Source organism: Suricata suricatta, chromosome 6 (genome assembly GCF_006229205.1).
Source record: "Suricata suricatta isolate VVHF042 chromosome 6, meerkat_22Aug2017_6uvM2_HiC, whole genome shotgun sequence".
NCBI classification, from domain to species: Eukaryota; Metazoa; Chordata; class Mammalia; order Carnivora; family Herpestidae; genus Suricata; species Suricata suricatta.
In genome coordinates this window covers 147,807,964-147,821,723 of record NC_043705.1, presented here as the reverse complement: position 1 = coordinate 147,821,723, position 13,760 = coordinate 147,807,964, and the positions used below count along the sequence as shown (strand labels likewise).

At 50.4% G+C, this 13,760-nt stretch overlaps 1 protein-coding gene across 1 annotated transcript in view; it reads left to right on the top strand.

Annotated features, from left to right (window-relative positions):
* Positions 1 to 13,760, top strand: part of PLEKHG4B (pleckstrin homology and RhoGEF domain containing G4B) — a 78,038-nt gene that overhangs the window by 9,786 nt on the left and 54,492 nt on the right. Inside the window, exon 2 of the mRNA XM_029941136.1 lies at positions 13,467 to 13,664. Within this exon, the coding sequence (XP_029796996.1) occupies positions 13,467 to 13,664 (198 nt within the window). The remainder of the gene's footprint in view (positions 1 to 13,466; positions 13,665 to 13,760) is intronic.

The window sequence follows — 13,760 nt, the reverse complement described above, 5'->3', positions numbered from 1 at the left end:
CTCACATTCCTAGGATGATTTCATGGTGAATAATCCTTTTAGTAATGCTGTTAAATTTGGTTTTCTAGTACTTTTTGAGGATTTGGAATGAGTTTTATAACTCTGCTTTTATATATGTATTTTTTGATGTTTATTTTTGTGAGAGAGTGCGCATATGCATGTGAGCTAGGGAGGGGCAGTGAGAGAGGAAGATGGATCCGAAGCAGGTTCTGTGCTGACAGCAGAAAGCCCAATGTGGGGCTTTAACTCACAAACTGTGAGATCATGACCTAAACCAAAGTCAGATGCTCAACCAGCTGAGCCACTCAGGTGCCCCTATAACTCTGCTTTTAAATGTCAGTATGGTGTATGAGAATGTATCTTAAGAATGTAAGTTTTGAAATGAGAAATGACCTTTTTAATAAAAAATGTTTGTATCAAAGGCAAACATATAAAATTAGTAGGAAATGTGCAGAAATTTAAAACTACTTTTTAAGACTTCAAAATGTAACTGACTAGAGAAAAATAGTCAATATGAGAAGATCTATATGAGGTTAATCCACGTAAAACACTTCAGTAGTGCCCGACACTAACACCCACATGCCAATGTTTGTCGCGTTGTCGTTGTTGGGTGTAAAATTAGATGTGCAAGAAGTGCTTGCTTCCCTTCCTGTAATGTTCTTTCCCCTTAACATCACGGTTTTGTCTTATAGCCCCTGCTGGCTGTCAGCCAGGACGTTAATCTTTGTGCCCTTCACAGTGTTTTGCACATGGTAGGGACTCAATGAATGCACTTTGGTGAGAGGACAGTGGGTGCCTCTGGGAGCATCTTTTTTTTTTTTTTTCAAGAAAGAGCACAAGCAAGCATTGGGGAGGGGCAGAGAGAGGAAGAGAGAGAGAGAATCCAAAGCAGGCTCTGCAACCAGCAGCTCAGAACCCAACCTGAGGCTCAAACTTAGGAATCATGAGATTTGGCCTACGCCAAAACCAAAAGTCAGACACTTTACCGAGTGAGCCAACCAGGCACCTCTCTGTGAGCACTGCTCTCTCTCTCTCTCTTTCAAAATAAATAGATAAACTTAAAAAGAGAGAGAGAGAGAGAGAGAGAGAGAGAGAGAGAGAGAGGGGACAAACAAGGAGAGAAGAGACCAAAGAAACAAGGGGTTCCTTCATCAGGACCAATGGCCACGTCACCTATTCAAATTGAACCACTTTGAGGGGAGAAGGGGAGAAGAAAGGTAATGCCAGGACCATAGCTGAGAACTCTAGCTGTCCGGGAAATGATGGTTGGGGTTGCCAGCCTAACTTGGGTGTCATTGCCTTCTGGTAACAACACTCTAAACAACAGGGGTAGGTCCCCACTGTGGGTGGGGATTGATCATAGACTGGGTGCTCTAATTCTCACTGTGAGTACCTTCGAGCCAGACTATGCAGATACGCTGGCTACAGAGGTCAGTAGCAGAACTGCCCTGTGGAGCCAACCGGTGCCCAGCCAGCAGGGGTGGATGCACTCTGTCCTTCTGCACCTGCTCACTCAGTATGGCCTTCCCAGGTCCAGGCTCCTATGCGCTGGGCCAGGCCACCACTGAGAGTCACACCTCTGTCAGTGGTTTTCCAGTGTGCATGAGCACCTCCTTTCTGCTATCCTGTATTTTTCTTTCATGCTCCAAGGGCTCCCTCTGTTCTGGATTCCAAGAATTGGTAAGCCTCCTGCAGTGCCCATTCTGAGTGTGGTTTTGGGCTCCTTATCTTTGGACCCAAGATCCCCAGCTGTCTTGTCCAGTGCGTTTTTCTCTACCCTCTCTCGGGCACCTACGTTGGAAACCTCAGGGACCTGTCCATGTCAGGTACAGCCACACCTGCCAGGCATGCCTTTGTTTGGGGCCACTGTGCTTTGTGGGCCAGTTCAGCAGTGACTTCCCGAGGCAGGGAGACTGAGAAGTGTGATTTAGTACCAGGTCTGTTGATCACAGGTTTCTCATTAGAATAACTTGTCTGTGTTGTTATCATGTATACAGAGTTCACATTTTCCCCTTAAAAAATGATAAATTGTGCTTAACCAAACTCCCAGTTACCTTACCTTCCTGCACACCAGTATGGCCTGATCATATGTTCCTGTGGAGCCTTCCTAGCCAGAACTTCTGCAGACTTGCAGCCTTCACCCCACCTTCCTGTGGGACAGACAGAGATGCTTCGGCCCAGCCCCGGCACCGATTACCGAACAACCTCGGCCCAGTGCTGGCAGGCAGCACCTGTCCCAGGCAGACTAAAGACTGTCTACATCACAAAGTCCTTCAGGAAAAGTACAGCAGGAATGGTTTGTTACTTAAAAGTGTATCTGTGGTTTTCCATTAACACCTCATTGGAGCCTTGTCACCTTAATGGTGAAATCAGATGATTTTAGGTAGCTGGATGCCAGCTGCCTTCAAGCTGAGAAACACTGACCATCTGAGAGAGACTTTTCTAGGGTGCCGGTGCTCGCGTTTTGAAGAGCTCAGGCTGATTCCCAGCTTTCATCACAGCTGTGGCTGAGCGCCTGCTCCCAGGATGCTTTGGGGAGATGTTGGGGTAGCATTTGTAAAATACTGGTGCAAATATGCAATGGCACACTCCCACCTACCATGTCTGTGTCTCCTCCTTCTTTACTTGTATTGGAATGTTATCGGAAAGTATTAAGAAAAACACATGTAGTTGGTGATACAAGTGGAGTCTGCTCTCACATCTACAACTCAGACAAATTAGTTTCCCTCCTCCCTCTAGAGTATTCGTGGTTTCTCTGTTGGAAATGTGCGTGAGAAAGGTGTGGGGAGGCCAAGTATGCTACCCGAAGATGGGATGCCAGGCAGCTGCTGGCAAGGCAGCTGGACGCAGACAAAAGAGAACTTACTGTGGTTTTTCAGGTGGTTTGTTTGGCTCAATTTAAGAGTAATGTGAATAACAGAGGACAGCACAAAACTTGGAAGACTTGTTTTTCTCTTTATACGAGAAGAGCCACATATCTGGTTGAGCTGACACATTTTGAGTAAACTTTTCTTTTCTGCCAAAGCTTTTTCAAGGTAAATTAAGCCAGAAAAAATGGCTATTATCAGCCACCCCCCTAAAGAACTGCAAATGAGGGTTCGGGCCTGTCCGCATGTGCCTTGTACGCAGCCCCCTCCTGCTCTACCAGGGCCCAATGCAGGGCTCAGTGTGGCAAAGTCAGGTTTGGTGTAGTAATTAAGACTGCTGAACGTTTTCAGGTTGTCATAATCTTTTCTGGTCTTGCCACAGTTAGAGTGAGCAAAACCCCTTCTTCCAGCTGAAGTCACGTTCCAGCATGGGGGAGCCAGCCTCCCTTGATTGAGGTCAATGTTGCTCTTGTACACTTCATCAAGTGCCTTCAAAGAATTAAATTCAGTCAAAATGTCTCAAGAGCCAACATTTCATTGTCAGTTTGCATTTTATATTAAAAAGTAAAAAGCTTTAATGTTCTTTTAAGATACAATATGTTGTTACCTTTGTGGAATGATTGAGGAAGTAGATTTATGGTATTCTTCCTGGTTTACAAATGAAGAAACTAGATGTGTAGAAATCTCGGGGACTTTGAGCGGTACCACAGTCAATGTGGAACCCCGGTGATGTTTACAGCTGGTGTCCCCCTGACCTGCTCTGGTCTTGGGCCCCAGGATGCAGCTCACTGCCTGGCCAGCAACAACTCCTCTTTACCAGCACATCCACAGGGGCACCTCCATCCCCTCCTAGGGTCTGTTTCTCAACCTACCCCCCCCCCCCGCCATCTCCCTCCTGCCCATCCTTCTTTCTGCTTCTCTGATAGGTTTGCTTCCGCTCTGTGCTGAGGGCGGGACCATACCTGTCTGTGCAATCGCTGCGGGTCAGCAGGGGAGCCGCAGAGCAGGGTTGCTGTGGGCATGATGGGCTTCCGAGCCAGGGCAGGCCGCGGGCTGGGACCTCGTGTCTGCAGCTGCTTCTGTCCTAGCAACGGCCAGGTGAACGTGTGGCTCGTGGCAAGGACTGTGCCTGAGCTTCCCATGTGCACCTGTAATCACCTGATGGATGCTGGCATGAAAGGTGTATTCCAGGACTTTCACAGCTCCCTAGTTTGGGAGTTTTCTTGTTGAACATTAGGCTACTAAATGCAAAGAAGGATAATGAGGACTTTAAATGACTGCTTTTTTAATGCACTCAACCATGAGGAGAAATTAATAACACCCCTAGGGATAGAGCCACTGGGTGCCACCCTCAGTCAGTCAATCGCATTGATGGCTGCCCTCAAAGCACACATGGAATAAAGCTGTTCCTGAAAGAAATCACTGGCAGTTAGTTGGAACTTAGGTGTTGAACCAGAAAATGGTGATGTCAGTCAAGCCCCCACCCATCCAGTATCGTCATCCAGAAATGTAGCTGCTCTAGAGCCAGGGTCCATGCAACTCATGGGGCAGCAGACAGGGCAGGAGGGTGGCGGCTGCCCCTTCATCCACCCACTCATGCCCCGTGGCTGCCTTGCAGGACTTCCTTCCTTAAGGGTGAGTCAGCCAATTTTCTGTGAAGAGCCAGACAGTAAGCCTAGAGGCTTCGAAGAACCATTCTCTCAGTTCTGCCTTCGTAGCACCGAAGCAGTCACAGGCAGTGCATGGAATGCGGGTGTCTGTGTGCCAATAAAACTTTATTTATGGGCACTGAAATGTGAATGTCATATAGTTTCCACATGTCTGAATTAGTAGTATTCTTCTTTTGTTGTTTTCCCAACCGCTGGGGTCATGGTTTGCTGCCCCGTGAGTGTTGCATGGAAACCAGCAGGGACAGGAGCTAGGGTCACACCAGGATGTCCCCACACCTGCACGTGAGATCCTGGATGCTCCACCTGGTGTTTCTAGGCTGAAGAGGCGGTTTCCAAAGAACCCGCAGTGGAAGATTCTGAGTGTCTCTGGTTGAGCGAGATTCACTGGAAGATAAAACCTTATCAGTTCAAGGCTAATTCTGACAGAAGGCCCCCAGAGGTGGGGTGGAATGCCTAGTGACGAAAGTGCATAGTTAACGTCGACTTTCAGGACTTGGGTAGTTATGCTGGTCATGGAGTCACATGTGCGAACGTGGTGTACGCTGCGGAGTGCCATCTCTTTACCCATTCTGAGTTTACAGTGTGGAGGTTTGGCAGCCGCACAGCAGGCAGGTGTTCAAAGGCCTGCTGGCTGCCTGGAAGCCAAGGTGCACAGCACTCCTGGGCCCTGGTTCGGAGGCCGCTCCACGAAAGAGGAAGGGAAATGGTCTGGCCCCCACCTGGCCCCAGCAGCTGGGGGCAGGGGTGGGCATGATGCCTCTGTTATCCTGCTGCTGCCTCGGTTTCCTTCTGGGGAGGACTGGTTGTGGAAATATTTGAGAAGTTATGTTTGTGTATCTTTCATCACATAGGATTGGTTCTCTTTGTGATCGTTTAATGTCAAGCCCTATACAGGAAAGCAAGTGCCTCTCAACATGATTAAAATGGAGACTGAGATCCTTCTGGAATGAAAAGGGATCATGTTGAAAAAAGGACTCTAGCTTCTGAGCTGGGCACATTCCAGCCAGAGGGCTGAAGGGGGCATGTTTCAACTGGGCAGGACGTAGCTGCCTGTGGCTCATCCTCAGGAAGAGAGCCCCCGGCAAGCCCTGGTGGACATGCAGCTGTCATGGGCCAGGTCCTCTCCTGAGGTCCCTGCCCTCAGTCCTCAGCCACCTGAGAGCTTCTCCCATGTAACAGTTGAGGAAATCATGGCCCATAGTAGAGAGCGAGCAGGGAGCACAGGTCTGCCCCATCTCTGACACAGGCAGGGACCTAGAGGCACGCAGAGCTGCCTCAGCTGGTGGCACAGTGAGCAGGTGTGGGAGGGAGGGTCCACCAGGCTTCTTCCTTCGGAATAGCCTTTCACTGATAGCACCTGTCAGTTCCATATCAGTAAGTTCTTACACATGCTGCATTAGTCTGGGAAGCTGGGATGAGAAGGAAGTGGTACCTGGAAAGTTCTTGCTCCAGGGGGATTGGGCATCTGAGGGGAGGAAAGAAAGGGAGGGGCGCTGCAGCCAGCCTGGCAGTGATCCGAGCATGGTTCTGAGCCTAGAATTACGAAGGGGAGCCATCCCAGCCTGCCGGCCTGCAGAGACTGTCTGATGGCAGTGAACTCCAGCTTCAGAGTTGCTGAAGTCAGGCAACTGTGTTTCATGTTTGTTTGGTAAGGTGTGTGTAAATTTGCAGAAGACATTTTCAGGGCTGTGTTTGGAACTGGTCTTTTTTGGATTCACCTCCTGGGCCAGTTATACAAGGGACAGCTCTGAAGCTTGAACCCTGAAATAGTGACTTTGTTTGGCATTCTAGTTTTCTTTTCTCCCTGAAAACTGGAAAAATGTTGACACCTAGGCAAAGCAGAGGCTGTGGATGCTACTGCTCAGATTTGAGATGCTTCTGGAACACTCTCAGCCTGGAACACTCCTGGAGATACAGCTGAGATTGAGTCTACCAAATGCACCTCCCCGGCTGGAGGCGCCATGTCGACGGAGTGGAGATGGAGTCCCAAGGTTCTGCTGCTCATTCCCACCCTGTGGGGCGTGGTCTCCCTGGGAAGCCTCTCAGAACCAGCCCCAGCGCAGGGGCACCGACATGTCTGCAGGCAGCCCAGTTCCTCCAGGTGCCCTACAGGACACCTGTCCAGGAGTGCTCCTGGGTAGAGGTGGGAACCCATGCCAACGTGTGTGCTGTGGCTGTCCTGCAGAGGTGAAGTCTCTGAGTTAGGTGTCCTCTGGGTCCCCGAGGGACCAGGTCCCGGGGAGTGTCAGTCAGGATGTGCAGGTTATGCCACATAACCAACGGCCCCCCACATCTCGGTCCTCAGCACCGCAATGACTTGCTCAGGCCCTATGCCCGTCACGGTCATCACATCGTTTTGCTCTGGAGTCCAGGCTCTTGGGACGGCCGCTCTGCGGTGCTACCCGCTTGTGGCGGAGGGAAAGGTAGTATATTGGAACACTTGCTGGCTCACAAAGCCTCTGTCAAAACCCACATCTGCCACTGCTGCCGCATTTCTTTGTCATGTGGCTGTGCCTGATGCCAACGCACAGGGATGTGCCATCCTCCCCAGGGAGGCAGGGATTCTGTGAACAACAGCTCACCACAGAAAGGTTGCTCTGTTTTATGTCAATTCAATGCCTTACTGAAATGCGGACGGGCTGAAATATGTCCAGCATTGTGGAGGCCAAGTGTTCCTCAGAGGAATCTTTCCTCCATAAATGAAACGGGATTTTAGAGCCCAGGTATATTTGTGGTGAACATTTGGCCAAATACTTCCCTGCCTCTCCCTTCTAAAGATCCTGTAGACATGTCATGATGTAACTTAACTCCACGAATGTGCAGGGAAAGAGCCACATGGTGCACAGCCCAGAAGCAGACCCATTTTGGAGATGCACAACCAGAGAGCAGCTAAGTGCTAAGTAAGCAGGTCTGCACTTGAGAAAGAAGCCTTACCTTAGTTAGGAGGGCCGAGGAGTGTCTGAGGGGGGGTGTGAAGTGAGCTGCAGTAGCCCAGGGACCAGAGCCTGGGGAGCGCTGGTCAGAGAAGCCCCCACCCTCAGGTGTCAGACACAGCTGCCTGGGCCCAGGAAGGGCCCAAAAGGTGGTGGCTGGGTCACCAGTGGGACCAGGTGGAGAGTCAGCCTGAGATGCTGACCATATAGAGATGTAGACAGACTAGATGTAGACAGGCTGGCACATCAGGCCAGAGCAGAGGGCTAGGCTTTCTAGACGTGTTTTCTTTGACTCAAAAGTGGTTCCTGGGTGTGTGCACACAGGAAACTGAGATGGCCATCAGAGCCCTTCAGGAAGGGCATCTGAGTGGCTGTAACCAGGTCGGCTGCTCAGAGCAAGCCTCCTGGGGAGTGTGGGTTTCACACCCAGCCCCCACAGGGCTGAGAAAGCGGCTATTGATGGAAAGTGGGGCAGCGCTGGGCCTGACGTGGACGCCCCTCCTGTCCTCAGCCCCTGTTTGAAGGGAGGCTGTGGGAACAACCTCAGGGTCCCAGGGTGGGGACTTCCTGCTGATCGTATATGCTGACTTTTGTTTATAAAATCTGACCCGAGGCAAAGGTCATAGTGGTAAATATAAAGGCTGCCCTGACCTTCTGGGTAGAAGTGCGTGGGTGAGTGCACCCCTCTGTCCCTCACGCTGTATGGGCCCGCCCCAGGCTCCAGCCTCCGGGGTCTCACTAGGAGCTGGTCACAGGGCTGCAGAAGGAGATGAACTCCCACACCAGATGAAGGGCTTCTGTGACCACCGCCCCGCCCCAGCCATGCGCCTCAGCCTTGCCTTGGGATGATGCCCCAGCCCCCCTTCTCTTGCTGCTTGCACCAACATCAGTGTCCCGTCAAGTTTCAGAATGAGACGGCGTGACTGGGTCCCAGAGAAGCCCCCAGCCTGGACAGTGGCTGGCAGAGAGGGCGGTGTTGCCTTACTGCAGCTGCTTAGTCCTCTCCTAACCCGACCTAAGACCTCATCCCAGATGTCCTGCGATCCTGTCTTCCTACACAGGCCCTACTGTCCCCAGGGTGCAGGGGCCCAGACGTAGAGGGATCACCCACAAGATTGGACAGCGGGCTTCTTTGGTCATTGGGAGGAGCTGCAAGGAAGGTGCCTCTGATGTGGGTGTGCTGAAGTCGTCGATGTTCCTGTACTTTCTGTTCCTGCTGGGACATGAGAAGGGTCAGCCCCAGCTTACAACTGTGCAGGAAGGGCGGGGTGAAGGTCTGGGAGCCCAGTTTGTGCACTGCCAGCTCAGGGACCTAACTATCTAGCAGTGTCTCATCTTGGGGTGCCCTTTCCTAAGAGACAGCAGTGGTCCCCACAGTAAGCCCTGCAGATCCTCTGGACAGGTAAAAGAATCCTGATGTCCAGGCCTACCCACCCTGCCAACAACCGCTCCCACAACTTTGTGCCTTCGGTCATCTTTAGGGATGTTACATTTGAGTGAAAACGCGAGCACTGATGGGCAGTTTTCGCCAGGCCAGCCTCAGCCCACTCCCTCTGGCCTGCCAGGCACTGGATGGGGAGCTATTGCTGTTTCCTTGCCTTATTCATCAGCTGGTCTTCTTTAGCTCAGCACAGTCCTTGAAATGGGAATGACCTTGGCTTTGACATTTAGCACGTTACCTGCCCTGTGGGAGGATGAAGCACACCATTTCCAGCTGATGCACATTTTAGAACCCAGCAGACAGCTGTCTTTCCAGCGTCCCTGAGACGGGCCCACACGGGGTGGGCCCCGACGGGCCTGTGGGTCCCCAGCTTCGGTCTTATCCTCAGCGCGTGCGAGGCCTGGAGAGTTGCAGGGAGGAGCCATTGCTGAGGCCAGGTCGTCTCTTATGGGCTAGGTGCCGGGAGGAACATGCTCAGTCATGGGGTGTGCAGGCCCAGTGAGAGACAAGGGTATATAGATTCTAAAATTCACCCTTCTTTCAGTAAAAGTTTACCTAAATTTAAGTGGGAAAATAAATCCTTCATTGAAGAGTAAAGCCCTAAAATGTTTCTCCAGACATAAAAATTTTTTGTTTAAATGCAAATAACAACACACCAATTCATAGTTCGGCAAAATGGTAACTGCCTTATACCAGTATTATGTCACCAGTCCACTAACGTACATCTTCAGAAAATCGTCTCCTAAGCCACAGTTAGATTTAGGATCAAGTAAACAGGCGTAGGCCCTAGTTTTCAAGTTAGCCTTTGGTTGAAACAGGAATCCTGAATTACGTAAGAAGAAGGCAGCCACCGACAAAGTGATGACGTCTGCTTTTGTCTGCCTTCCTCCCTTCTATTTCTGCACACCCTGAGGATGTGCCAGAATGGGTGAGCGGGTGAGTCACACCTTACGGAGAGCGCGGGCACGCGCTGAACTGGTGACAGGTACCTGCACAGTCATCCTCCCTGGCCTCGAGGCTGCTCCCTTCTCCTGGACACCCAGAGGTGGAGGACTGCTCCAAGGGTTTGCCCCCAGTATTGCTCTTGGCTCGCTAAGGCTTCCCCCCAACACCTTCAGATGCCTTCACACAATGGCATTCAACACACACTTTTCCTTACACGCACTTTCCTTCTCACATTCACTTTCCCTCAACACACTTCCCATCACACACTTCCCTATCATACACACTTTCTCACATACACTTTCACACTTTCCCTCACATACTCTCTTTCTCTCACACACACTTTTCCTCACACGCTTTCCCTCTAACATACACTTTCCTTCACACAGTTTTCTCTCACACACACTTCCCCTGACACATATGCTTTGTCCCTGCATATAATCCTTCATACATACTTTCTCTCTCACATACATTTTCCCTCACACACACTTTCCCTCTCACATATACACTTTTCCTCTTACACACACTTTCTCTCTTGCACACTTTTCCTTCACACACAGTTTTCTCTCACACACATTTTCCCTGACACATACACTTTCCCACACACAAACTTTCCCTCACACATACTTTTTCTCTCACACACACTTTCCCTCGCACATTTTCCCTCACACACACACTTTCCTTCACATACAGTTTTCTCTCACACATTTTCCCTGACAAATACACTTTCACTCATGCACACTTTCTCTCTCACACACACTTTTCCTCATTTACACTTTCCCTGTCACATACACACTTCCCCCCTCACACGCACTTTTGTTCTCATATACACTCTTCCTCACACATACTTTTCCTCACTCATATACTTTGACTCGCACATACTTTCCCACACACAGAAATACTTTACTTCACACATATACTTACCCAACACATACTTTTCCCTCTCATACACACTTTCCCTCACATAGACACTTTCTCTCTCACAAATACTTTCCCTCACACAGTTTCCCTCACACACGCACTGTTCTCACACATACTTTTTCTTTCACACATACTTTCTCTCATACATAAACTTTCTGTCTCACACATAGTTTTACACACACACACACACACACACACACACATACCCATCTCTGCACACACGTTTTCCTTCACACACACACTCAGCTCTAATACACATATATTCATTCCAGTAAATATCGGGGAAGAAAATACTATATAGAGTAAATATTCCAGATGTTTGAACTTTACCCTTTAACATACCAAGACAATGTCTTCTTTAAACATTTCTAATGGAAATCTTTCTAAAATATACTATATTCTTCCATGTTCTCTTAATCCAATTTGAATATATTCAGGTAATTTGATTCCGTTGCAGTGTGATAATTTCTGCCTCTCTGCTCTCAGGGTCATATATGTATGCCTCCCCCTCTTATAATTTGCGGGTCTTGAAAATACTAAATTGCTGGAGTTGTGTGCAAGTGGGAATGGTTGGCTTGTACTGTGGACGTGCCACAGTGCTGTGCCTGGGACAGCCCTTCAGGCTGTGTCCAGCTGGGGCATGCAGTCTGCGTGTTCGTCAGAGCCTCTCTTCCCAAGAACACCGTCTGCAAAGTGACTGGAGAGCTCGTGAGGCAGGCCCTGAGTGCACCATCATGCGCTGGCTGTTCCTGGTCATCACGGGCCCAGAGAGGCGGGGGACAGGGCACAGTAGCAAAGAAGAGGCTAGAGAATGTGTTCCCTCTGGCTTGCCCGAGACTTCCTTAACTTACTTGACCTGGGGGATGGCCTCTGGGCAGGTAAGCAGCTTCTCTGGGGCAGCTCTTGCCTGGACCAGGATTTGGTCGGGGATGGCACCCAGGAAGTGGGAGCGGGTGGAAGAGGTGTCCTCTGGACCAAGTGTTGGGGCCTGAGTCAGTCATGCCAGGAATCAAAAGGCAGAGAAGGGGCTGGAGAAGCTGTGAGATCCCAGAGAGCTCAGCAAGTGTCGCCCCTCTTTCCCTCACATTGGGCATTTTCAGAAGACGAGTGGGTGGGGTGGGGCGGAGGCCGGGAGACCTGCCGGGAGGCTACTAACCACCGCTGGACACAGGATCGAGGATGCGTCTGCGGGTCCGGAGGAGGAGAGGGCCTGGACTCGGGTGTCTGCGCAGCAGGGGGACGTCTCTCTTTGGGAGCATCCAAAGTTTGCATTTCATTTCCTCCAAAATAGGTCATTAAAGACAGGCTCCTTCCACCTTTGCCAGTTTCTTGTATCACAATTAAGCATTTGCTTCTGATCTCTGTGAGGTACATGGTGTCTAGAGCGTGATTCCCACCGCTGGCTCAAGACCACCTCCATTCTTCTTATGGGCTGGATATTTACTGGTGGCTCAGGCATGATTTGGGTTTTTAGACATTAGATTGACCACCTTGGTATCTTTTGGAGGCAATTACTATTAGATCATTCCTGCTGAGTGAGTGACCCTGCCTGGTGGGGAGAGCCAGGTGTATGGGGGGATGAGAACAGACAGACACGAGGAGCCCTTGTCAGCACGGGGGCTCCAGGGGATGTCTAAGCAGTGCCTCACCACGCTGACACGGCGTGGTCGGGGTTTCCGGAAGCTGGATTCACTGCAGCACACACCTGCCTGGTCACGGTGCGGCTTTGACCCTTCAGTCAGGACAGACGGCCTGGGTCCGTATCCACTCCACTCGCTCTTTTATTTTCAGTGTCCTGGAGCATGAGCAGCTCGGAGGAGTCTCAGAAGTAACTGTTGTCCCTTTAAAAATCTGTTTGACAATTTTAACCTCTTTGACTTTTAACTGTTATTTGTAGCCTTGCATTTATTTTCCAAACAAATGAACCTTGTGGTATTTCCTAAGGAAATGTTACATCTAAACATAGCTTTAAAAATCTTTTAAACTAAAAGCATTCTGTCTTTACATAAAAGCTTGTTATATCAAAATACAAAGAAGAAATCAGATACCAATGATACTGTTCTCAGAATGACTGAGTGGGTATAATTCTGTGCTTTTGATAAAGGATGCCATAATGGTTTTGCTTTTTAAAAACGTATCAGTACAATTAAAATGTATTCACTGTAGATGAACTTTTCTGAGTATTAAATTACATGCTGACCAGCTCTGTCCTTGCCACAGGGCCTCCCCCAATCCCTTCAGACCCAGAAGTGCCAGGGAAAGGGAAGACCCCTGAGAAATTCCACATGCCCACAGAAACCCTAAAACACAGCCTTTCGGGTGCAGATGTCAGGATCCAACGGGGTGGAGTGTGATTGGGCCTCTGCTGACAGCAGCAACAGCCTCACTTACAAAGCGTTAGTTAGGGCTCCCCTCACAGGCTCAGGGGTCGGGTCTGCCGCTGCAGCCGTGGGCCCTTCCTCAGTGTGCCCCTGCTGTGTGGCAGTGCGGAGGGCCAGCAGACTGCTCCAGGAGGAGCTCCCCACTCTGCTACGGATTTGCCTGCACCTTCCTGTTCCATAGAGACAACTCACATACCGAGACGTGAGACAGAGCCTGTGAGGTGGACCCTTACCTAGCCAGCCAGTGAAACTCTCCTCTGTGCTGGTCTTAATTGATGTCTGAACTTACCCAATTCTCTCTTGCGTTTCAGGATCTGGAATCCCTTGACACCTATATCCAGAACACGCTATCTTCCCTCTACCCACCTTTTGAGGCCACGGCAGCCACGGTGCTCTGGCAGCTCTTTGGTGTGGCCGAGAGGCTCCATGGTGGCGATGGGCTGCGCTGCCTCACTGACTTCCTCATCCCGGCCAAGAAGGTCCTGCAGCACCTGCAGCAGGAAGCCTGCGTGAGTACCTGCCCTGCGGGGGCCACAGCCTGTGTGAGACCCTCCCGTCAGGGGCCACAGCCTGTGTGGGTACCTGCCCTGCGGGGGCCGCAGCCT